We start from the raw sequence: 25,728 nt of genomic DNA, 5'->3' as shown, positions 1-25,728 counted from the left end.
TGAAGGTCTTGAAGCAAGTTGAAGATTGATCCACCTCATAAAGGTGGTGTGGTACACACACACACACACACAACGGAATATTATTAAGGCATGAGAAAGAAGGAAATCCTCCCATTTGTGAGAACATGGATGGAGACTTGAGGGCACTATGCTAAGTGAAATGTCAGATAGGAAAAGACAAAGTCTATAAAATTTTGCTTATATGTAGAATCTTACAAAGCCAACTCACAGAAACAGAGAACAGAATGGTCGTTACCACAGGCTGGAGTTGGGGGAAATGGGGAAATACTGATCAAAGAGTACATATTTAGTTAGGAGAAGATTAAGTTATGCAGATCTAATGCACAGCATTGTGATTATGATTAACAGTACTGTAGTATATGCTCGAAAGTTGCTATAGTAGACCTTAAATGTTCTCATCACAAAAAGAAATGGTAATTATGTGGTGTGATGGAGGTGTTAACTGCCACTATGGTGGTAATCACATTACAATATATAAATAAATTATCAAATTAACATGCTGTGTACAATAAACTTACACAATATTGTATGTCAATTATATCTCAATAAAGCTAGAAAAAAATTTTAAATGTATCTATCTTATATGTTTAACCTCGCATATTATTTCACTGCTAACTACTTCCCAAATTTGGTGTGGAACCCAGAAGTACACTATCTTGTGTTATTTCTTTAATAGTAAACACATTTGGAATGTGTTGTGGACATCAACAATATAAGGGTCCAAGGAATACTGCTTTAGAGAGAAAGCAAAATCTTACTTGAATGGGAAGAGGCAAGAGTAAAGAAAAAGCATGCTCTGTGAAGAAGGAAAAACCTCCATCACAACCTCTAAGTTTTCATTTCCCTCAAGGTTGTTTCTTTCAAGTTTGAAGAAGTTGTTTTATGTCTGGGCAAGTTTGTGCTGAATAAACATTCTTCTTTCTAGAGAAGGAGCCTGTGTCAAATGGCACTGAGAAGAAATTGCCCTGCTTTTATGCTCAAGCTTTCCCTAAGCTCATGCATTGCTCAAAACTCAAATATTAGTGGAAATAAATATGGAATCTAGAGGAAAGAGCATTTTAGGGCAACTTCACAGCAACCCTGACCATTCACCACCCTCAAGTCATATCCACTGAATTGCCAGGCATGACACAAGCTCTGAGCCAGATGCCCAGAGCAGTTGCTAGGGGAGCCCTGAGCTGCACAGGAGCAATGGGCAGGTAGGTTGCCCAGCACTTCCCTGCCAACTTAGCATCTTCCGGTTAAACAATCACTATTCATAAAAAGAAAATATTTGACTTTACTCTCTTTGCTAAACAAAGGCAACTACTTACAATGGCTTTAAATGCTGGCAGGACTATTTTTAATGCAACTAGAATGTGGCTTTTTATAAAGCAATTTAGTCCTATGAATATGACCTCCTATCTATTTGACTCTCTGTGGTTCTCAGTAACTTTATCTTCCAAATACACACATGAGAAACATGAACCCTTGTCATCAGTAAGAGTAACTTACCAAAGGAAATTATTCTCAGTGGGGGTAGGGAAATACGGGAGATGCATATCAAAATATCTGAAGGTTGAGCCACCAATGGTTTGAAAACAAATCTCCAAATGACTCTGGGAATCACTGGCTTTATTTTTTTCCTGAATCCATTGCAGCCTTTCCATTGTAAGTGGAACACCTAGAGACTCCATATTGTCTCTGGATGGAGTCAGTAAATAAACAATACCTGTCAGTCTGCCCTGTCCTGTTTTTGAGAAAGCAGAGAATATTAGAGTTTTGGTGGTAGAAATATTTATAAAAATTAATTGCTATATTACTTAGTTAATGGAGGTAACATGCTGAAGTAAAAACAAGACTTGACTTTTTATGGATATTGGTGTATTTTTTTTAGTTTAGAATATGCATGGGCTCTCTTTACTAAGATTTTGTTAAGGAGTATAGGAATCACTTATAATAATGCTGGGTAGAATCCCGAGGAAAATAACTTTATCTATCTTCATCAACTTCTACTGAAGGCCACTTGTTTGTTGGCCAATGCCAATATGAAGGCAGGAATTCAGGGAAGGGTCCTGGGGCCCAATATATACCCTCTGTTTAACCTTCTACTAAGTAGTAAGGCCTGTCATTCCACATTTAGAGACAATATTTCTAAAGCAACTTTCATTAGGAGAGGAGGTACAGATGTCTTTAAGTTCATGGTAAGGTTTAAATCACAGAGATTTCTTTGCAACAAATTTTTATTAGATATGATCCTAGGTGCCTAAAAGCAGGCTGGAGAAGAAACATCTTCAATGTAGGGTACCCCAACAAAGAACCTTAGGGCAAAGGAGATACATTATATACAAGATTGGTCCTGTTTGGGTTTATAAGCTTGGAGAATTAATGATGCTATTAAGTAATCACATTTATTGTATATTTTTCCTGGATGATAATCTAAGTAGGGGACTCTCGGACTAGTAATCCTAGAAATGAAATGTTTATAGTATAGAGACTTGAGGTTCACCAAGTGGCCAGTAAAATGTGTTCATCATAATTTGGAATTAGGAAACCTATGTGATTAATTCAGAAAGAAATATTCATTTCCGAAGAATGAGGGTGTTTATCATGTTTCCAGAGCTCAGCAATTTCTGGATTCGTTCTGCATTCAATTTATGAAATCTTGAAACTAGTCAACTCTTTTGGCTAGGCTTGGCTAATCTCCCTTCATAGCTGCAGGAAAACTTTTAGGGTATTAACAAGATCCCTGGCTCTCCCTGAATTTAATTTGCTTAGTAAGAACCTCCATGTTGTCTTTCTACATGAAGACTACTTTCAAGCCTTCTTTCCAGAGATCCTCAATTCCCTCAGAACATCAGGAGACCTAAATTTCCTGCAAGACCATGGTTCTCAAACAAGGGTTATTTTGCTCCCCAGGGGGCATTGGCCAACATTTGGGGACATTTGTGCTTGTCACAACTGGGGGAGGGTGTTACTGGCATTTAGTGGGTAGGGACCACAGATGCTGCTAAACATTCTAAAGCACACAAGACAGTTGTCGGCAACAAAGAAATATCTGGCACTGAAAAGTAATAGTGCTGAGGTTGAGGAATCCTGCTACTGGGGATTCTTCTTTTCCTCAAGGTGTACATTGCAGTCTTGGCCAGGGCAGGAGCTCAAAACTTGTCCATTCAGTCTCTTGCCTGGGATTTTGAATATTGATCAAAATGATACATGGACAGAAAACAAGACACAATGCAACAAAACAAATTTTAAAAGACTGCAAAACCCATTGGAGTAAATTCAATCCAGTGATGGGATCGAGGTGAAATTGTTGTATTGTCCCTTTTGCCTGTACATCTAGAGCTGGCCTGGTTTCATCCCTATATCTAAATTTATTCCCCCAGACATCCTGTCTATCCTTGAGATAGCCTTCTGATAGATTACCTTTTTGCTTAAATTAGTAAGAGTTTGCTTCTGTCCATGGTAACCTAAGAATCCTATGGGAAGCACCCATTTTTAGAGAAAGGATACCATGGGAAAATGAATTGGGAGATTGTATTTGTTAACATGGTGTCAGACACTATCTTAATTGCTGGGTTAAATGAGACATTGTCCTTTTCTTTAGGAGCTTACAAATTTAGAGAAACTGGACATATCCATCTAAGTGAGGTTTAATTTATGCTGAAAGCAGTGTATGTTATGAACCAAATGAGTGGATCAAAGAAATAGTAAATGCTTTAGGATTTCAAAGAGAAGAAAAATTAGCTTGGGCTTTTATTAGGAGAAGCTTTCTGAAGGATGTACAACCTAAATTGGCTTTTGGAGAATATATGTAGGACTTGGGATGACTAAAGGAAGGGGGAAAGTCCTGGACATTGTGGGCATGGCAAAATCAGAACTCAGTTCAGATTTTTGCTTTATTAGTCAAAAGCTAAATGACTTTAGGGAAGTTATTTGTAAAACATAATGTAAAATGCCTTGGGACAGTACTTAGCACACAGCAGATACTAAATAAATGATAAGTATGGTAACTATTTTTATTTGTTTCCAAGCTTAGGGAATGTGTTTAAGCCAAGATACAGAGTTAGAAATTAATGCAATATGGTAATGGGAAAAATTAGGAAAGTAACTTGGCTATAGCATTGATAGAGTAGAAGAAGAGTTGGTAAAAAGGTAGGAAGGTACTTTTTAAGGCTACGTTGTGGCTGCTTCTATGTTCCCAGCTAACAGGTTCAGATTTTATTCTCTTGTAAATGTAGGAGACATTGGTAGATTTTCAATGACTAAATGTTGTAATAAAAATAATGACTTTACAATATGATTTCAGTGCTGGTATGTTGAATGCATTTGGAGGGATCCATTTCATTGACCCTAACACACACATCCCATAGTGGCTTCATTTATAGAAATGAATGAGTTAGCATTTAATCCCAGTGGGTACAAATGCTTAGTGTCTTTCGCATCAAGCTGTCCTTCTACTCCCTCCCTCTTGGCTCTCTGGCAACTCTAATTAAACAGGCAAGTCAACAACCAAAAAGGACAATGAAACTTGTAATGACAGTATGTAATACTTAGGCAGTATAGTCAAATAAACTAATTTATTCAATCAAACAACAAATTATACTGATTTCTGAATACTAAATTCATGGAAATTGACCAATCATTTCAGGCAAACTAGTGATCTGGTTGTACTGGTAGACACAACCTTTCCTATGATGGAAATGAAAGAGCTAATTTGGATGTTCTCCTCAGGAAAGTGTCAAACATAACGCTTAGCTTTAGGAAGAAGCAGGCAGTAACAGGAGTAGCTTCACTAGCGCATTAAGATTAGTGTCATGTTACATACAGTAAAGCAATTATATTTAAGGATAATTAAACATAAGCAACAGAGGGGAATGTAAGGGAGGAATTATGGACTGAAACATTAGTACCAAACTGCATCACTTGCTCCCATTCTTTCAGTCAAAACATGAAGCTTGGGCAACAAATTCAAAGACTAGCTCCAACCCCAGTTAGTCCCTGTAGAGGTCCAGGATAAGTTTTCTAATAAAATTGTAAATCTCCATTCTATTGTTCAGGGAGCTTGGTATTGACAGTTCTCCTCTTCATTTCCCAAATAGTAACTGGATTTTAGATGAGATTTCAAAAAGAAAGAAGAAGAAGAGATTGCTGCCCATGGCAGCATGTGCTCTAGCTAATCTGCATATGCTATAATTGTGCTGGGTACTGATAGGTTTGTCTCTGGGCTGGTGGTCAGGTCCCAGATGAACTGCTGCAGTTGCTGCTTTATCATCACAAATGTTCTGCCCTTCTTGGCAATTCCCAGGCCTAGACATGATATTGGAATTTAATGAGGCTCCACACCCATGCATCCCACTGGGATGTGTTAGGGTAAGGGCAAGCTCATCCCATTTCATTCATGGGCTCAGGGAAAATCATGTATGTGTGTGGAATACCCTACAGGAATCATGTTTCAGCTGGCTTTTTGCCACAAAGTCACTCCGGTTGGCCTAGGAAACTTACCTTAATTAGCGTAGTCAAAGAGGCTAAAACCAGTGATTCAGTACTATTTTTACCTCTTTGCTGTCCACAGCTTATTTCTATCTTCCTATCCATTTTGCAAATGGGGTCTTTGGTCACAAGGGGGCACCAAACAAGACAAGGCAAACTTCATTTAGCTTCATCCCTAAGTTGGCCATAATTGTAACTACATTACTTGACAAAGTCATTGTGTAGATCACATGAGATAATGTATCTGAAAGCACTCTGAAAATTATGAACCATCTCTAAATATAAGGTGCTTAAATTATCATTAATATTAATAAATGTTGCTTCAGTAATTGACCTACCAATAATAAAATCAGGGGAAATAGTCCAGGGTAGGAGGTAAGGATGAGGAATAATGACTTCAAAATCATACCCCAATGAAAGTAGGACAAGATACTCACCTTTGAGCATAAAATACGTGACTTAAAATTGCTTTTCACCTAACCCTTTCCAATTATTTCATTCAGAGGCAAGACATATTTGGAAATAAGACTAAGAACAATTTCCAGGAAGTTAGGAGTCTATAATCTGGATGTATAAGCAACAATAATTCTACAGAGAAACCAAAATAAGCTTTTATAAGTAAAACATAGGTAACTGGGTTTAATTTAATTTTAATTATACTCATATTTTGAATACATAGTATATGCATGTTGTTCAAAATGTACAAAGGATATGTAGTGATTACATCTCCATCTGTCTGCTAATACTGCCCTTTCCCCAATCCGCATCACTCTTCAGCCACCCAGTTCATCTTCTCTGAGGAAACCACTGTTACCCATTTTATAAGTATCCATTTAGAAATATTCCATACATGCAAAAACAAATTTGTATATGCATACACACACATTTTTTTCACACAAAGGAGGGTACATATTGTTTGGAACCTTGCTTTTTCATTGAACAGTTTATCTTGGAGATATTTTCATAATAGATGTACAGATTTTCCTAATTCTTTTAAATTCCTGCATGATAGCATATCATTATTTGAAAGTATCATACTATTTAACCAGTCTCCTACTAATGAAGATTTTGGTTGTATCTGATATTTTGCTATTATAAACAGTAGAAAACAACAACAAAATCAAACATCTATTATGACTGGATTTTTAATCCAAATGTTTAAATGTCTAAAGTATATCCTTTATGTTTCATATAATATATATTTATTTTCCATATTTCCATTATTGAGTTATAGTTGCTATACAATATTATATTGGTTTCAAATATACAACATAGGGATTCAACAGTAACATACATTATTAAATGCTTATCCCAGCTAGTTTAGTTACTATCTGTCAATATAGAAGATGTTATGAAACTATTAACTATATATTCCATGCTGTACTTTCATCCCCATGACTTATTTATATTATGATTAAGATTTTGTGCCTCTTTATCCCCTTCACTTATTTCACCCACCCACCCCAACCCCTCCCCTGTGGTAACCGCCAGTCATTTCTCAGTATCTATGAGTCTATTGCTGCTTTGTTTATTTTGTTTTTGTTTTGTTTTTAGATTCCACATACAAGTGAAAACATATGGTATTTGTCTTTTACCACCTTTCTTATTTCACTTAGCATAATATCCTCCAGGCCCATCTCCTGAACATAAAGATGAGTAATATTTTTCAAGACACATCTCCCCAGGAAAGGGAAACAAAAGCAAAAATAAATAAGTGGGACTACCTGAAATTAAAAAGCTTCTGTACAGCAAAGGTCACCATCAGCATAACAAAAAGGCAACTGACAGTATGGGAGGTGTAAATGGTATGTCCAATAAGGGGTTAATATTCAAAAAATATAAGGAACCCATATGATTCAACACCAAAAAAAATATAGCCTAATTAAAAATGGGCTGAGGACCTGAATAGAAACTTTGGATGCCTTTTTTCTCTTTATCTTGTCTGATTGCCATGGCTAGAACTTCCAGTCCTATGTATGTTGAATAAAAGTGGTGAAAATGGGCATCCTTATCTTGTTCCTGTTCTTAGAGGAAAAGCTTTCAGCTTTTTGCCATTGCGTATGTTAGCTGTGGGTTTGTCATACATGGCCATTATTATGTTGAGGTACATACCTTCTATAGGCATTTTGTTGAGAGTTTTCATCATGAGTGGATGTTGAATTTTGTCAAATGCTTTTTCGGTGTTGAGATAATGACTTTTATCCTTCTTTTGTTTATATGGTGTATCACATTGATTTACAAATATTACACCCTCATTGCCTCCTTGGAACAAATCCTACTGGGTCATGATGGATGATCTTTTGATGTATTTTTGAATTCAGTTTCCTAATATTTTGTTAAGGATTTTTGCATCTATGTTCATCAAGGATATTTGTCTAGAGTTTTCTTTTGTTGTAGTGTCTTTGTCTGGTTTTGGTCTTAGAGTGATGCTGGTCTCAAAATGAGTTTGAAAGCATTCCCTCTTCTTCTACATTTTGGAATACTTTAAGAAGGATGGGTATTAGCTCTTTGCTAAATGTGTAGTAGAATTCAGCTGAGAAGCTATCTGTTCTGTTATTTTGTTTATTGGTTGATTCTTGATTACCAATTTGATTTCATTACTGGTAATTGCTCTGTTCAGATTTTCTGTTTATTCCTAGGTCAGCCTTGGTAAGTTGTACTTTTCTAGAAATTTGTCAATTTCTTCTAGGTTGTCTAATGTATTGGCATACAATTTTTCATATAATTATTGTGGGGAAGTTGGGGTACTTACGGCCAGGATCCTCACTGAACTTAAACCACCTGATGATGTAACTGGCCTGTTACTAGGCTACCACTTCCACACCTTTAGGCAATAAGCTATTATTGCGCTATATAGAGAGCTCGGCCCAGTGCTCTGGACGGAGGTAGAGACGCTAGTGCTGGACCTACTGCTGGGAGAACAAGCCAGGTAATAAACCCTTTCACCTCAAAGAACGTTTTGCTGTCATTTTCTTTGGTCACACTGAATCCATAGTGAACCTGCCTGGGGCTCAAACCCATTGGCAAGACAATTGGTGTAGTCAAGAGGATTCATTGTTGACCAAAGAAAGAGACAGGCTGCCCTTACGGGAGGGGTGCTGCAGCAGGCTGCCCCTGTGAAGGGGAGACAGTGGCTTGTCCCCCAATGGGTATGTGGTCTGAGGTGGCCTGCCTCCTAGAAGAGTGGGCCCCACCCTAGGACTGGAGGCAAGTGGACGTGATACCTGAGGCAGTAGGGGTGGCCCTTGGTATAGTAAGGAGGTCTTTTGAGAGACAGAGTGCCTGTGAGGCAGCGGGGACTGTGGGTTGGCTGCTTCTCACAGTATTAAAAAAGTCTACAGAAGAGAAGGACATGCTCCTAAAAAAAGACCCACGAAATAGTGGCATGAGAACACGAGGTGCAAACTTCAATGGAATCCCCGAAGAAGGAAATAGCATTGATGCAAGAGGAGGCAGCACAAGAACGCTGTTAGCGAGGTGCCATTGAAGAGGTAAAAGATTCCTTACAGAATGGGACGGCAGTGCTGCCAGGTGTTCTGAAGGAGGAAATGGCCATCACAGAAAGATACGAACTCCTGAGGGAAGCACAGGTGGAGGTGGCACGAGAACACCAGCTGCAAAGCATTGAGGTGAAGGTAAGACCTGCTGAAGACTGAGCTAACATTGCTGCGAGGCACAGTAGAAAAGGTAAAGGTTGTAGCAGAGGAGGCACTCGGGGGAGGGGAGAGAAAGGTGCCCTCAGCCCCAGAAATGGAGGAGTTGGGGAAGGATGAAGGGGTGTTGCCGGAGGCACTGACCCCTCCTGTATTGAAAGCACACCCAGTGGTTGTAAAGAAAATAAAGACCCAGCAGCTGAAAGTTCACCAAGGAGAGGAGAAGCCCCCTGCCCAGGTCATAGAGCACTCTGTGCTCTGCCCCTATACTCAGGCTGAGCTGGTGGATTTGGGCTCCCGGTTTAGGCAGAAGCCCTCAGAGTCAACATCAGCTTGTCTCCTAAGTCTGTGGGACTTAGGGGTGGATGGAATTGTTCTGTTGGGATCAGAGATGGGAAAGCTGTCTTCCCTGACAGTGCAGCCTACCTTGAGGCAGCATTTACAAAATGCACATCAGACCCCAGGGAGTCACTCCCTCCTCAATTGGCTTATGGCTGCACTTCGTGCTGTGTGGCCCAATTTGGATGGCCTCCCATCTTCTGTTTGATGGCAAACGTATGCTGAACTCCAACAGGTGTTATGAGAGCTAGGCATAAGAAATGCCATCTATAGACCAGAGATTTATGGCCCAGATGAAGAAATTTTCACTACTGGGATGAGAAATATTGTGCTTTAAATGGCTCCCACATCCCTCTTTGGGTCTCTAGTGGTCATTCTTTCCCCTCATTTAGGGCATCCCATAAGTGAGGGGACAGGTACAGTAGCAGACTTAGGGGAGGCTGAAGCAATGAGAACCCAGGAAGAAATAAGATCTGCTACTCACAAGAAGAATTTAAAGGGCCCCATGAAGGTTACGAGGACCCAGATGTGGGTTGATTTAAAAGGGCAGGAGCAGATGGAAAGTCAAATAGGACCTTACTAGAGCTATGGCAATAACTGAAACCAGAGCAGCAGTTCCAGCCATTAAGACCAAAGAGGCAGAGATCAGAGACAGAGCCACAAGTCTGGCCTGTGTGTTTGCAAGACTTCCTGCTGGAGAATGAGCCAACCTCACTTGAGCCCACACAGGAAGGTGATTGGGGAACACGGTTTGCCTGAGGGAAAGGTCAAGGTTTCTGCCCTGAGGGACCATGGGGGAACCGGAGGCCACATGTTGAAATAGCTATCCATTAGTCCCCAGTGAACATACAACGTGTCCTGGCTCTGGTGGACACAGGGGCTGAATGTTCACTGATTCATGGTAACCCTGAGGGGTTCCCCAAGATGCCCACTATCATAGATGGATATGGGGGGAAGGCGATCAGAGTAAAACAAGCCCAAATCCCTTTGGGAATAGGGTGTCTACCCCCAAAAGAGTATACCGTGTATATATCTCCCATCCCTGAGTATATTTTGGGGATTGATATCCTGCAGGGTCTATGGCTGAAGACCACTGCGGGTGAGTTCAGACTGAGAGTACATGTGGTAAAGGCAGTTCTGAGGGGACATGCTAGGCACCCGCCCATGGCTTTGCCTGAGCCTCGGTGGCTTACTAATACCAAACAATACAAACTGGAGGACATAAAAAGGTTGGAGAAACTCTCCAGGAGCTGGAAAAGGTGGGTATTATAAAGCCCACCCATAGTCCTTTCAATTCCCCAGTGTGGCCAGTAAAAAAGCCAGATGGCTCCTGGTGTATGTCTGGATTGCAGAGAACTGAATAAAGTTATACCCCCTATGCATGCTGCTGTCCCCTCTATTGCAGGCCTGATGGATACCCTCAGCCATGAACTAGGAACATACCATTATGTGGTAGATCTTGCTAATGCCTTCTTTTCCATTGACATTGAGCAGGAAAGTCAGGAACAGTTTGCCTTCACGTGGGAAGGACGGCAGTGGACTTTCACCATCCTCCCACAGGGATACCTCCACAGCCCCACCATCTGTCATGGACTTGTAGCCCAGGACGTGGCTACATGGGAGAAACCACCAACGGTGCGGCTGTACCATTATATTGATGATGTCATGCTCACGTCCGATTTTCTTTCAGATCTAGAAGGTGCAGCACCTAGACTGCTGCAGCCTTTACAGGAGAAAGGATGGGCTGTGAACAGGACCAAGGTTCAGGGACCTGGTTTGTCTGTCAAATTCTTGGGGGTCGTCTGGTCGGGTAAGACCAAAGTTATACGAGAAGCAGTTATAAATCCAGGCCTTTCCTACCCCTACAATTGTAGCATTGCTACAGGAGTTTCTGGGTCTTCTAGGCTACTGGAGAGTGTTTATCCCACACTTGACACAAATTCTGAAGCCTTATACCGGTTGGTACGAAAGGGCGTCATGTGGGACTGGGATGAGACATGTGCATCTGCCTTTACTACAGCAAAATGGGCAGTCAAGGCTGTGCAGGCTTTGAGTGTGACAGACTCATCAAGGCCCTGTGAGCTGGATGTTCATGTGACTGAAGACAGTTGTGCCTGGGATCTCTGGCAGTAGCTTGAATGAACTCACCATTCTACCGGATTCTGGTCACAACTCTGGAATGGGGCAGAGGTACGATACACTTTGATAGAAAAACAACTGGCTGCCATGTCTCTCGCCATGCTGGCTATAGAACCCCACCATGGAATGGCCCGAAAAGGTAATAACCACCTATCCCATCTTGGTGTGGGTACAAGACTGGACCCAAAAGTGAAGGAGTGGTGTGGCACAAATGCCCACACTGGCCAAGTGGGGTGCTTACCTACAGCAGTGTAGTGCCCTCTCTAGTAACCTCTTGAGTGAAGAATTCCACCGCTTATTGGGGCCAGTGACTAGTGAAAAGCAGGAACACCTTGCTTTTGAACTATTAGTAGCTGAGAGTCCTATTGGGAGGGAAGAGCCCCTATACCCAAAGATGCATGGTACACAAATGGCTCCAGCTGTGGGCAGCCCCCCAAATGGAGGGCCATAGCTTTCCATCGTAGGACTGAGACAATATGGATGGAAGATGGTGAGGGGAAGAGCAGCCAGTGGGCAGAGTTGTGGGCTGTGTGACTTGTGATCAGCCAGGAGCCCTCCCCTATAGTTGTCTGCACTGACAGCTGGGCTGTCTATCAGGGCTTGACACTGTGGCTACCGACCTGGTACCATGCCAACTGGCTGGTTGGTCACCGACCCCTTTGAGGTCAAGAATTGTGGCAAGACTCATGGGCCTGTGGTCAGACCAAAATAATTACAGTATGCCATGTGACAGGTCATTTGCCACTGGCATCCCCAGGAAATTATGAAGCAGATAAATTGGCCCAGATACATTGGTTAGAAGGAAAGCCTGCCTCTGATGTAGCCCAATGGTTACATCAGCGTTTGTTGTATGCGGGGCAGAAGACAATGTAGGCTGTAGCCCATAGGTGGGGCTTGCCTTTGACCTTTGAAGAAGTTAGTAGAGTCCAGGAGGAGTGTGTCATGTGCTCCAAAAGGGACTTAACCCAAGTTCCACAGCAACATGGGACAATAGCTAAGGGGCCTATACCCCTTGTCAGGTGGTAGATAGAGTATATTGGGCCTCTGCCTGTGTCAGAAGGATATCGGTATGCCATGACTTGTGTGGACACAGCTACTGGACTTCTGGTTGCGTTTCCTACCCGTTGTGCAGACCAGCAGATGACCAAAAGAGGCCTAGAACATCTCTTTGCTGCCTATGGCTGACCACAGGTAATTGAGAGTGATCAGGGCACCCATTTTACTGGACATGCACTGCAAGAATGGGTGCAACGCCAGGGAATCAAAATGAAGTGACATGTGCCATACAGTCCTACCACAGCAGGCATGATAGAGAGGCACAATGACTTGTTAAAATCCGGACTAAAGTCAGATACCAATAGTCTGTGGGGATGGTCAGTCTGCTTATGGACTGTGCTATGGCGTTTAAACGAGAGACCCCGAAAGGGACCCCTGAACCCCATAAACATGTTAACATATATAGCTGCCTCCCCTATACAACTGCAAGTACAAACCAAGGAAGAATCACTGAAGCCGAGGTTCAGCCACCGGAATAATATCTCGCTGCCAGCACCAACTGCACTGAACTCCGGAGACTCCATTGAGTGGACGTGGCCTTGGACCTTTCAACACAGGACCACTCTCTTGCATGCATCCTGCCTGATGGACAAGATTTGCCTATGTTGGTGTCATTAAAACATGTGTCTTATCGCCCCTAAAGTCTTTGTGGATTGGGAACTTCCTCTGGCTTGAGGATTATTATAATTTTTGTTATTAGGAAACTCCTCTAGCTTGAGGGTTATTATAATTTTTTTAACTGTATCAAAATCTTGTATCTTAATTTTTGTTATTATCTCTAAGTTGTTGTTATCCTCTGTTGTGTTGTGTAATCTGGTTACAGTGCTCTAGCTTTCTCGCACAGGGACCACTGCAGAAGATTGAAAGCTTGTAGATTGTAAGGCAAGAATCCTGGAGGGGTGGAGTGTGGGGAAGTTGGGGTTCCTATGGCCAGGATCCTCGCTGAACTTAAACCACCTGATGATGTAACCGGCCTGTTACTAGGCTACCACTTCCACACCTTTAGGCAATAAGCTATTATTGCACTATATAGAGAGCTTGGCCCAGTGCTCTGGGTGGAGGCAGAGACGCTAGTGCTGGACCTACTGCTGGGAGAACAAGCCGGGTAATAAACCCTTTCACCCCAAAGAACGTTTTGCTGTCATTTTCTTTGGTCACATTTCATCCATAGGAACTTGCCCAGGGCTGAAACCCATTGGCAAGACAATTATTTTATAATTCTGTGAATTTCTGTGGTGTCAATTGTAACTTCTCCTTTTCTGTTTTTGATTTTGTTTATTTGTGTCCTCTCTTGTTTTCATGATAAATTGGCTAGAGGTTTGTTTATTTTCTCAAAGAACTATCTCTTGGCTTCATTGATTTTTTTTCCATTGTCTTCTCATTTTCTGTTTCATTTATTTCTGTTCTGATCTTTATTATATCCCTTCTACTAACTTAGGTTTTGTTCTTTTTCTAATTTCTTTAGTTGTGAGTTTAGACTATTTGGGATTGTTGTTGTTTCTTGAGGTAGGCCTGTATTTCTATGTACTTCTCTCTTAGAACTCCTTTTGCTGTATCCCATGTATTTTGAACCGTTGTCTTTCTGTTTTCATTTGTGTCCATGTATTGTTGATTTTCTTTGATCTGTTCATTGATCCATTGATTATTTAGAGGCATGTTGTTTAGCCTCCCTGTATTTGTGCATACTTTTGTTTCTTTGTGTAATTTATTTCTATTTATATACCATTGTGATAGAGAAGTTGCTTAATACAATTTCAATCTTTCTTAAATTATTGAGGCTCTTCTTGTAGCTTACTATGTGATCTCTTCTGGAGAATGTTCCAGGCACACTTGAAAAAAGTGTGTATCCTGCTGCTTTTGGGTGGGATGTTCTTTGTATATCTGTTAAGTCCATGTGATCTAATGTGTTGTTTGATATCTCTGTTTCCTTATTTTCTGTCTGGATGATCTGTCCATTGATGTAAGTGTGGTGTTAAAATTCTCTGAAATGATTGTGTTGCTGTCTGTTTCTCCCTTTAGGTATGTTAGTATTTTTTTTTTATATTTTGGTGTTCCTATGTTGGGTGCATAGATATTTACAATTGTTATATCATGTTGGACTCATCCATTTATCATTATGTAATGTCCTTCTTTTCCTCTTGTTACTTTCTTTGTTTTGAAGTCTATTTTGTTTGACATAAGTACTTCTACTCCTGCTTTTTTTCTCCCTTTTATTTGCATGAAATATCTTTTTCCATGCCTGCACTTTCAGTCTATGCATGTCTTTAGGTCTGAGGTGTGTCTCTTATAAGCAGCATGTAGGTGGGTCTTGGTTTTTTATCTAGTCTGCCACCCTGTGTCTTTTGATTGGTGTACTCAGTCCATTTATATTTAAGGTAATTATTGATAGGTATGAACTTGTTGCCATTTTATTGTTTTCTTGTTATTTTTGTAGCTCCTCTCTGTTCCTTTTTTCCTCTCATAATCTTGTTATTTCTTGGTTTTCTTTAGTGTTATGCTTGGATTCCTTTATTTTAATTTTTAATTTATCTATTATAAGCTTTAGGTTTGTAGTTGTCATAAGATTCATAGTTTCCTAAATATGTAACAGTCTATATTAAGTTGATGGTAGCTTGATTTCAAACTCATTCTAAAAGTACTACTTTTTTCTTCTTCTTCTTTCCCCACTTTTCATGTACAAGATGTCATAATCTGTATCTTCTGTGTATCCCTTGACTTATTTTGTGTACAGCTGGTATTACTACTTTTCTTTTATTAACTTCATAGTGGCTTTGTAAGTAGTTGGTCTGTTGCCTTTACTGTAGGTTTATTTTTATGTTGAAAGAAGCTCAATACTTTCTGCTCACAAGTACCTGGCTTTCTTTTGTGGCTGAGCCATACTTGCGGCTGGTGGGCTGTTCATGAGGCCCCCTTTCTACTTATCTGTCAACAGTGATTAGTCTCTACATGCCCTTTGTGTGTCTGAGGTGCTTCTGCTGGGATTTATTGTGGGTGGGACTGTCCTCTGCCTACCATCAGCAATGGGGCACTGCCACTGGGCTGAGTGTGCTGGTTGGAACAGGCATGCTGTGGGGTGTGGGGGTTAAGCCAGTGGTACAGATGTAGAGTTTAGAGCTGACTCCCACAAGTGTTTGGCCACTTGAGCTGAGGATAGCCTGGGAGAGCTGGGAAAGTGTAGTCCACCACCCTCTGCCTGCAATCAGCCAAATCGAACCACTGCTGGGCTGAGTGTGCTGGGCAGGGCGGGTATGCAGGCGAGTGCCGCTGAGTATCTAAACTGCCAGAGAAGGAGATGAAGGGTTTCAGAGCTGGCTCCTGCAAGCTTCTGACTAATTGGACTGAGGGAGGGATGGGAAAGTATCATCTACTTGCCCTTTCTCCTCTGGAGAGAGTTCCCTCTGAACCCCTTCCCTCTGACACACTTCCCACTGCTGGTAAATTTTTCATACTGCCACTTATGTGTTGGGTCTCAGTGGGACCAACAGAGCTTGCCTGTCCTCCACAAGCAACAGAAGTCTCAGCCCCCCAGAATGTTCCATTTTTCCTTGGTGTTCAGCAATGTAAATCACCAAAGTCAAATACAATGTGGACTCATGTTCCCAGAGCAGATCTCTAGGGACAGGTGTGCTGGATTCCTAAGCATTTATTACCCCTGCTCCCCAACTCTGTTCCTCTCCCTCTTGCTTGTGGTCTGGGAGGGGAATGGGCTTGGGTCCCCATGTGTCATAGCTCTCCCCGTTTACCCTTCTAAATGTGGTCCTCTCTTTTCCATAAGGTGTAGATGGTCTCTTCTGGAGTCCTCAGGTCATATTTAGGGTTAGCTGTATTTGATGTAGTTGCTTCCTCAGTGTGTATGTGGAAATTCCTCCAAATCTTGGAAATTACATAGTACCTGGGGCCACACAGCAAAGTTGTGGAAAGAGAAAATGCATATGCTTGGAGCCTGGGATTCTCCATGTAATATTTAAGTATCATATTATTAAGAGTAACTGAAAAATTTAGAAAACAGACTATAGATATTATATTTGTATGTTTCTCTACATTATGCCAAATCAGCTTAGAAACATATATTATTCAATTCCATAAGGACAAGGTGTGTTATTGGCCATCAGCAAAAGTTTGTTGGAAAAATAAGAACAATTCACTGAAATTTTCCAATTTTAGGCAGTCTGGATACCAGGACGATGAAGCTCATCTTATCTACAGTTCCTTCTAAAGTGAATTTCTGGGTGTATTTGTCATCAACAACTATTTTGGAAATCTTACCATATTTGTATATTTCTCTAACCTTATCTGTCACGTGATCAACTTTTGTTTCTTTTTCTAAACAGCCTTGCAAATATGAGATAAAAGTCTCTTATTTCAGCAGGGAATCCTAAGCCAGTCAATTAATGATGTTTTAACAGTTGTCTTTTATATACCCAGCTTTATCCTGTTTCCTGTGAATTACAAAGAAGTATAAAACATTTTACTTTCGTAGTTAAGAATCCATTGGGATAGTTGAAGCAAGACATAAATACAGGAACAATTAAAAGAACTCGGGATATAAATATTAGCTTGATATAAGGTTTGTCATAAAGCATTTTGCCTATGTGCCAAGTTCTCTCATTTCTTCATTTCAGGTACCTCTCAAAGCATTGGTTACTGCATCCTTTTAGCTGGTTTTGTTCTTCTCCAGCTAATCCTATATATCAGGCCAATCATTTTTAGATAGCAATTCTTTTGAGACTTTTTTATTGTTCTTTCAATAATCTAAAATGGCCCTTCTAGTCTAATGCATCATGTCCAAATTCTCTGCATATTTCACAGGATTCTCCAGAACTGAGCTCCATCCTATCTATCTAGTTTTGTTTCCAATTACTCCAGATCATGAACAGTTTTCTCTTTACCCCACCACACCCAACTTCTCACCAGATCATTTTCCTCTAGTCACATTATTCTTGCTAAATTCTACCTCTTTTCTTAATTTTGTGTTGTTAATCTTTCCTGTATTTCTTTTTCCTTACTCTCTGCCTTTCCAAATCTTCCCCATGCCATAAGGTCTATGTGGAGAGCCATTTTCTTCATAAAAATATTCCCCAACACTGCCAGCCAATACTGACCTCTCCTTTCTCCATTCCTTTACATATAGCCTTGTAGATGAAATGCTACAATTTTTCACTGGATTGTCTTCTTTGTTCTATTATTTATTTATTTTGGTGTGCCAATTCTGTGTTTGTTGTAAATTGAGGGTGGAGATAAAGGCTTTAGTTCTTTTTTCCTTAGTACTTACACAGCAGTTGGTAGACAAAAGGTGCCCAATCAGTATTTTTGATGAATTATCCTAACAACGGTATCAGTGCTTTACTGTACTGTTCTGGAGTTTGAGGTGGGGAATGAGGAATGACTCAGAGGCATGGAAGATTCAACTGATGAGAAATGTCCATTAGGGTTATATTTCATTAAGAATATTTCATGCCAGAAAGTAGGCATGGATATTTAATGCTTACCTTATTATACTTAAAAAATCTATATTTCTTTACACTCACAAGCTTATAATAATCACTCAGAAGAGTCTATTTGTTTGATCTTGTTGGAAAGTGTAGCTGTCAAAATGGCCTGTTTACAGCAAATCAGTGGTGCTCTAAATGTGCTGGGAAATGGATATTGTACGGCTAGAGTAACAACTCAAGTAGGAATACTGTCTAATAAATGTTTACACACCATCAAGTCTACAAACATTAAATATCATGCATGATAGAATCTTTCTTATCCTGTAATTTATCTCAATTTTCCTATTACCTTCTTTCATTTTCTCTTCTAGCTTTACTCACAGACAAGCCTCCCAAGCCATTGTTCCCCATGGAGAATCAGCCAAGTGTTATAGATGTCCAGCTGGGTAAGTCGCCTTCTGGGAATAATAGATCCTGAAGTTGCTCTCTGTTAACAGATGGGGAAAACTGCATGAGCCGGGAAAGGTTTATTGCCACTGTTATTACATGCAAATCAATTTGTGTCTGCTCATTTATAACCCTGGAGTTCAGTGCAATAGCAGTTTAAGGAAATGAGTTTGTATTGCATCAAGGAGTGGGTAATACTAATTGGTTACACTGGGTATTAAGTATGCTGTAGAACACAGCTTTTTAACTCCGTGATTGATAGATTCATGGGTATCATGCATTGGTGATTGGCACAGAAACCTCATGATTGTCAGCCAAAAATTTTTGTTTAGAGAGCATTAACTCCTAGAGAGCAAACACTTTTAAAAATAAAAGAGCCCCTCAGTACAGCCTTTAAAATGATTTGGTATTATTTCCAATGGCACAATCCAGGGCTTTTTAAAAGTTGTTTTTAGGTTGAGATTCTGAATATTTATAAATTATACGGTGTTGGGAAAAGTAACAAGTTGATTTATGGGTGCTGCTGTTCTTTTCTGCAGACTCAAATTAGGACTGAAGGTGTTGAGTCTCCTTTTTGAGTCCCTTACTGCTAATCCTTGTGTTTCAAGAACTGTAAACTTGAAACTCAGAGGTCTGCTAGTATCTCTTTCAAACCAAAACCTTTAACATCTGTGAGCTTTCATGTATCGTGGGTTTCTTTCTATTCTTAAATTCTAAGAAAATGTTCTTCAATTCTAAGCAAGAGAACTGAGTAAATATACTGTAAATGTATTATAGGCTTATGTTGGGTATATTATTTATTGAAATATGTGGCCACAACAGAACCTACCAATTATATAGTCAGGGAAGATGAATTGGCCCTAATACTTCACTCACTTTGGAAGTTTTTGACTCAACTTCTGATCTTTCCATTCCAACTTGGATTGTTAGAGGCTTATTTCTATCTTGAAAATAGGTGAGAGAAAATTACATTCCTAAGAGCTTATTCATTTTCTGAAATGAAATATAACACATTGTAGTTAGTGCAACTTAGCACTGTGCGTATCAAAGTTAAGTATTTTAAAATAAGAAGAGAAATAATAAACATGTCATTAAGAATGGGCTATAGAAATGGTGAATAGTTTGTAGATAATGCTGAAGTATTAGACTATGGCTCTCTTGCCACCACTTGAATTATTTTGTAGTCATAATAGTTTGTTAAAGCCAAATGTACACGGGCTGACACACTCGCTCAGTAATTTTTCCTTACATATTTCCATCTATACTGGGATAAAGGTACCTCAAGATTATTCCATGATTTGCCAGGGGTTACATGAAGCCAGAAGTTGATCTTGTGTTATTAGTTCTTAGGGGCATTTAAGTGGTAAATTGTCTTTATATGAAAACTTATATATTGACTAAAAAGCAAAATTCACACAACTATTTCAAATAAACATGCATCTCTTTTGGTTCACAGCCCCTGGGTGGATACTTCTTTATTCTTCTCTGTCACTAGGCAAGCTTTAACAGAAAAGTTTGAGAAGTACTGCTTTAAAGCAAGGAGAGAGACCCTTGTAGGGAATACATTTCATTCAGATTCACTGGGTTTAGCAGTTGTATGTGCCTTTCAGGGTATCTCTAAGATATGTGATTTGTAAAAATATGATTTCCAACATAGGGATATATGCCAAAATAACCTACCATTAACACAACCTTGTAAAATTACTAAAGTAATTTGCTTCCAACTTACATTAGAGGCAAGGGTGGATTTTACAGATTTTAGTTTGCAACACAATTTGTAAACAACTTTATTGATAGAAAGATGGAGTCTTTCTCATTTTCATCCCCAAAAGACTGTTTCTCTGAGATGCTAAAGCAACCATGTAATTCAGAGAAAGGAAAACAAAATCAAATAAACCAGATCCTTGGCATTTCAAAAAGCACATGACTTGTTACTTTTAAGTGATCTGAACTTTTCCACAGATTTATTTAGCACCATGTATTCATAACTGGAAATCACTTTGTAACTTACTTTTATGCCTCAATAGTAAGGTGATACTATTAAGAGCACTATAAATGCCAAAGAGCTCCTTAGTGTTGGGGAGTTCTGCAGTTGGAATGATGAAGGTTTGGAAACCCCAGGTGTAAAAGGGATAATGATACTTAGGGCGATTGGACATCCCTGTGTATATCTGGAAAACTTTCAGAATTCAGTAAGATGATGAAAACTTCAGGAAATGATTTTCCTTAAAAATTTTTTAAAGTATATCAAGCCCATTCAGTTTTTAGATGTCTTCAAATTAGAACTAAAACTAGAACTACCAAAAGATACAACAATCCATATTGCTAAGTGCATTACCAAGTTCAGGTTTCCCAAATCCCAATACTTAAAATTACTTGAGACAACATTGTAGCAGACAAAAGTTGGCCACAGATTTTTTGCTACTCCTACATTTAAACATAGTGTCTCATTCCTCTCTCCTTGAATCTGGGTTGGCATTATAGACATGCTTGACCAATACAGTATAGCAGAAGTGATATTCTGAGATTTTGGAGACTAGGTCAAAAGAAACCTTGCAACATTTCTTCAGGTCTCTTGGTCTGCTCTGAAACTACCATGCTGTGAGAAGCTCAAGCCACTTAGAGAAAGAGATACCATTTGAAGAAAGAGAGTCCAGTGAGCACCAAGCTAATAGATGTGTAAATGAAGACGTCATGCTGGAATGGATCCTTCAGCCCCAGCTGCTGTGGCTTATGCCATATAGTTTGGAGAAAAACCATTGAGCTGAACTATTCTTAAATTCTGATGCAAAAAGTCATGAACAAAATCAAATGGTTGTCATTAGCCACTGTAAGGTGTAGTTTATTAAACAACAGTAGGTACCTAGAACAAACATTAATTTTATCTAGAGCATTGTGAATTCTATTTTTCGCATGGATAAGAATTCCATGTAGGCATTTTGTGCAGAATGAGAAATACTGTGGAAACTAAACTGGAGTATCTGCTTTAAGGTAGTTTTAGAAAATATGGCCTAGAATAATAATTTATGTGTTTGTTGATAGTTATACTCAGTTTTCAGTTCTATATATTTACAAAGGCAATCCAGTAAATGAAAATTTTCAGTGCAAGTGAATTCTTTTTAGTGCATGGAGTTGGCATCAGTACAGATATTTTGTTGTGTCTCTAGAGAAAAACAAACATCTTGACTTTCTCTCTCCTATAGTGTAATCCATTAGTCATCCACAAGGTTCTAGAAATTAACATACTTTTCACTGACATAGTAATGTCAGTTTGGTTGTTGTTGTATTCACATTGTTAATGCTGAAAGAATATTAATCTTAACCAACTCACCATATATTTTGAGATGATAAATGCATTATTTATTTGTTTATTTTTTAATACGGTATGATTGATATACACTCTTATGACGATTTCACATGAAAAAATGATCTGGTTACTACATTTACCCATATTATCAAGTCCCCACCCATACCCCAATGCAGTCACTGTCCATCAGTGCAGCAAGTTGCCAGAGATCCACTATGTTCCTTCTCTGTGATACACTGTTCTCCCCGTGATCCCCCACACCATGTGCACTAAACATAATACCCCTCAGGCCCCTTCTCCCTCCCTCCCTACCCACCCTCGCACACCCCTCCCCTTTGGTAACCACTAGTTCATTCTTGGGGTCTGTGAGTCTGTTGCCATTTTGTTCCTTCAGTTTTGCTTCATTGTTATACTCCACAAATGAGGGAAATCATTTGGCACTTGTCTTTCTCTGCCTGGCTTATTTCACTGAGCATAATGTCCTCCAGCTCCATCCATGTTGTTCATGGTATGCCCTATAGTCCTGACTATAATGGTACGATTTGTTTCTTTCTTATGGCTGAATAGTATTCCATTGTATATATGTACCACATCTTCTTTATCCATTCACCTACAGATGGACACTTAGGTTGCTTCCATATCTTGGCTGTGGTAAAAGTGCTACAATAAACATAGGGGTGCACATGTCTTTTTGAATCTGAGAAGTTGTATTCTTTGGGTATATTCCAAGGAGTGGGATTCCGGGGTCAAATGGTATTTCTATTTTTAGTTTTTTGAGGGACCTCCATACTGCTTTCCACAATGGTTGAACTAGCTTACATTCCCACCAGCAGTGTAGGAGGGTTCCCCTTTCTCTGCATCCTCACCAGCATTTGTTGTTCTTAGTCTTTTTGATGCTGGCCATCCTTATTGGTGTGAGGTGATATCTCATTGTGGTTTTAATTTGCAGATAAACACATTCTTAACAAAATAACATGAAAACTATTGCTTTCACAAAGCAAGCTTATTCAGCTAAAGCTGCCTGTGGTAATGTATGAAATATAAAGAAAAACAATGTACAAATCCAATTTAGTCCTGTTATCTTCCATTTATTTTCTCTTTTTGAAGATAAATTTAGCTTTAAATTTGATAAATAAAATTTTACCATACCAGGGAAAATTATCTTTTTTGGCAGTTGAAAAATATTTTTTCATTAATTTTTCTAAGAAATAAAACACTGCATTATAGTATATTAATTTACATTGTACTTTAATACCAAAGTATTGAAACATCATAGTGACATGTGCCCCACTTAAAGTGTATTGATTCTAGGTAGACCCTTCTTTGGGCATTGCTTTTTTTATAGAACCCAAACACATGTTCTATAAACTGTAACATTCCTAGAAGCTTTGAAAAAACCATGAGCAGATATGGATGAAAAGATTTGAGATCCTACATCTAATTTCAACCAAGGATGAATTTGGAAATGTGCTCTATTCTTCTCATTGATGATAAATATTTCCTTAGAAGTTTCCTAAGATATAAAGTAAACCAGTCAGTGTTATGCAGAAAATAAATTTAAATACCACTTACTTTCTCTTTTAGTGTCAAAAAGTCAAAAAGAAAGGCTGGGGGCCTAAAGCATATCAGAAAAGCTGAGACTTGGTGGAACAGTCCAAGCTAACTGAATACCTCAGCTGTTTCAAAAAGCCAGGTAGTTTATCTTCTAGATGAATCTTAATCCAGTATGAAAGATTTTCCTTATTTCTCTTCTCTTCTCACTCAGAATTTATTTTAATTTTACAGACTATTTAAATTCATTTTTCATGACTATGTGACATGCTGCTTTGCTTGGTCAAACTTATTCCATGTGTATAAGGAGTATTAATCTTTGTCAGAAATCAATTTTACCAGCATATCAGAGATAGGACTATAAGGCAAAAACAAATAATTAACAGAACCCCAAATTAGGAAATTAGCTGTTCAACCAAATTAAGTTTATTTACCTAAAAACATATTTTGCGTTCTTAGCAGATGCCAAACACTGTGTTAGATCCTGGGGATGTAGAGGTGAATAAAATTAGGTCTTTGGTCTTCCGGTATTCTGTTCTCAGTCTAGTGGGGAAGACAGCTATAGAAGCAGAAGTACAATGCAATATAACAACTGCCAAAGCAGATAGGAAAAGGGAGAGTGACTTTTCTGTGACAAGACCTTATAAATTAACAGTTCTGTACTCTCTTTTACTCAATATAATAACATATCTCTGTAATCTTAACCCGAGTACATGATTAATTTGAAAATAGTTAAAAATTGCCAAAGAGGTAAACTTTTGAAATAATAAATTGTTTACCATTTGCTTCAATATAGCAAATATTACAAGTGGAAACTTAATGATACCCTTGAGTCTCTTTGGCTTAGTTAAACTAGTCAGCTCTTTCTAAAATTGTCAGAAAACAAGCTGTCTAAAGCAAGTTGCCCACCAATTGAGCTAAAATATCAAGTTGGAATTACCATCAATACAAATAACAATACGTGATCATTTCATTAGTTCAAGATATGACTGTATATGTATTGTGTGTATGATTGTGCAAACAAGGGATTTAAAAAAATTCTTTGTTTTTGTATACTCCTACCCTTTTAACTTTAACTCCTTGAAGACCTTCATTTAATCTTGAATACATGAAGACTTTGGAGAGGGAGAAGGGTATTATGAGTTCACTCAGCTTTCTTGGCACACATAATTGGAGCTGGTTTATGGCAGCATTCACTCTCCCTTGTAGAGACATTCTAGGGTTACTAAGTGGTTTCCAAAAGATCTTTTTCATGAAGAATAACACGCATGAGGTGAGCATGGACTACCCCAATCTACAAACTGTTCTATTGCCCAGACAGTACAACATGTCCATTATTTACAACTTTAGAAAATCTGGGCCAAGCCTTTTCCTTAAAAGTTAACTAACATATTAATCCTTGAGACTTACACTGATTTACTTTGTCTAAGTTTCTATAACTTAGTGGTACTTGTTTTGAGACTTTTAAGACTGAAAAGAAAGGAGTTAACAGTTTACTAAATATCTGTAATGTAACAAGTTGTTTATGAATATCTTAGGGATAACATGATTGTTGACCAGACCTCTGTGCATATATTGCTGTTTTGGGGCATTGCTGAAGTTTATTTCTCGTTGGAATAGTAATATAAGCTTTAAGGTGTTTTATCACATGTTCCTTAATGCCAATACCATGATTTTACACATGTGGAAATAAAATTACTTGAAAACTTACCGTATACTAGGCAGTGCAATGGGCATTTGTACATACAGTCTTAGTATTGTAGTTGGTATTGTTGAACCATTTTGCAGATGAAGAAACTCAACCTGAAACAGATTAAATAACTTTCCTTAGACTACATATTTAGTTACTGGCTAAAATGGGATTTTGATCAGACTTGCCTGAGTCCAAAGTTTGTGTTATTTTTATTATAACATACTGACTATGGTAAATTACCTAGGCCCAAATTATATGCCCCAAAAAACAATCAGTCTAATAGGAACATTTAAATCATAATAATAACTATGTGATATGTTTATAATTATATGTAAAATATAGTTATTCAACAATAGCATTACTACTACTAATAGTTATTGTTATAACAATATTCAGTATAATTTAATAGTAGCTCTGCCAGTGATTATTATTATATTTAGTATTATTTAATAATAGCTCTACTACTAACAAGAATAGTTATTATTATTATAATAATTACTTATATTATTTAATAACTCTACCATTATCAATAATAATAATAATTGTCAGTAGTATTATTTATATTGGTGGTAGAGCTATCATTTATTGATGCTTACCAGGTACTAGATGCTATGT

At 38.8% G+C, this 25,728-nt stretch overlaps 1 protein-coding gene across 2 annotated transcripts in view; it reads left to right on the top strand.

Annotated features, from left to right (window-relative positions):
• The window catches only part of IL1RAPL2 (interleukin 1 receptor accessory protein like 2), a 565,994-nt gene that overhangs the window by 268,445 nt on the left and 271,821 nt on the right, over positions 1 to 25,728 (top strand). For both annotated transcript variants that reach the window (XM_036924997.2, XM_057495438.1), the window contains exon 4: positions 18,487 to 18,561. In XM_036924997.2, the coding sequence (XP_036780892.2) occupies positions 18,487 to 18,561 (75 nt within the window). The remainder of the gene's footprint in view (positions 1 to 18,486; positions 18,562 to 25,728) is intronic.

Source organism: Manis pentadactyla, chromosome X, assembly GCF_030020395.1.
Source record: "Manis pentadactyla isolate mManPen7 chromosome X, mManPen7.hap1, whole genome shotgun sequence".
NCBI lineage: Eukaryota > Metazoa > Chordata > Mammalia > Pholidota > Manidae > Manis > Manis pentadactyla.
This window is presented reverse-complemented; position numbering and strand designations above follow the sequence as displayed.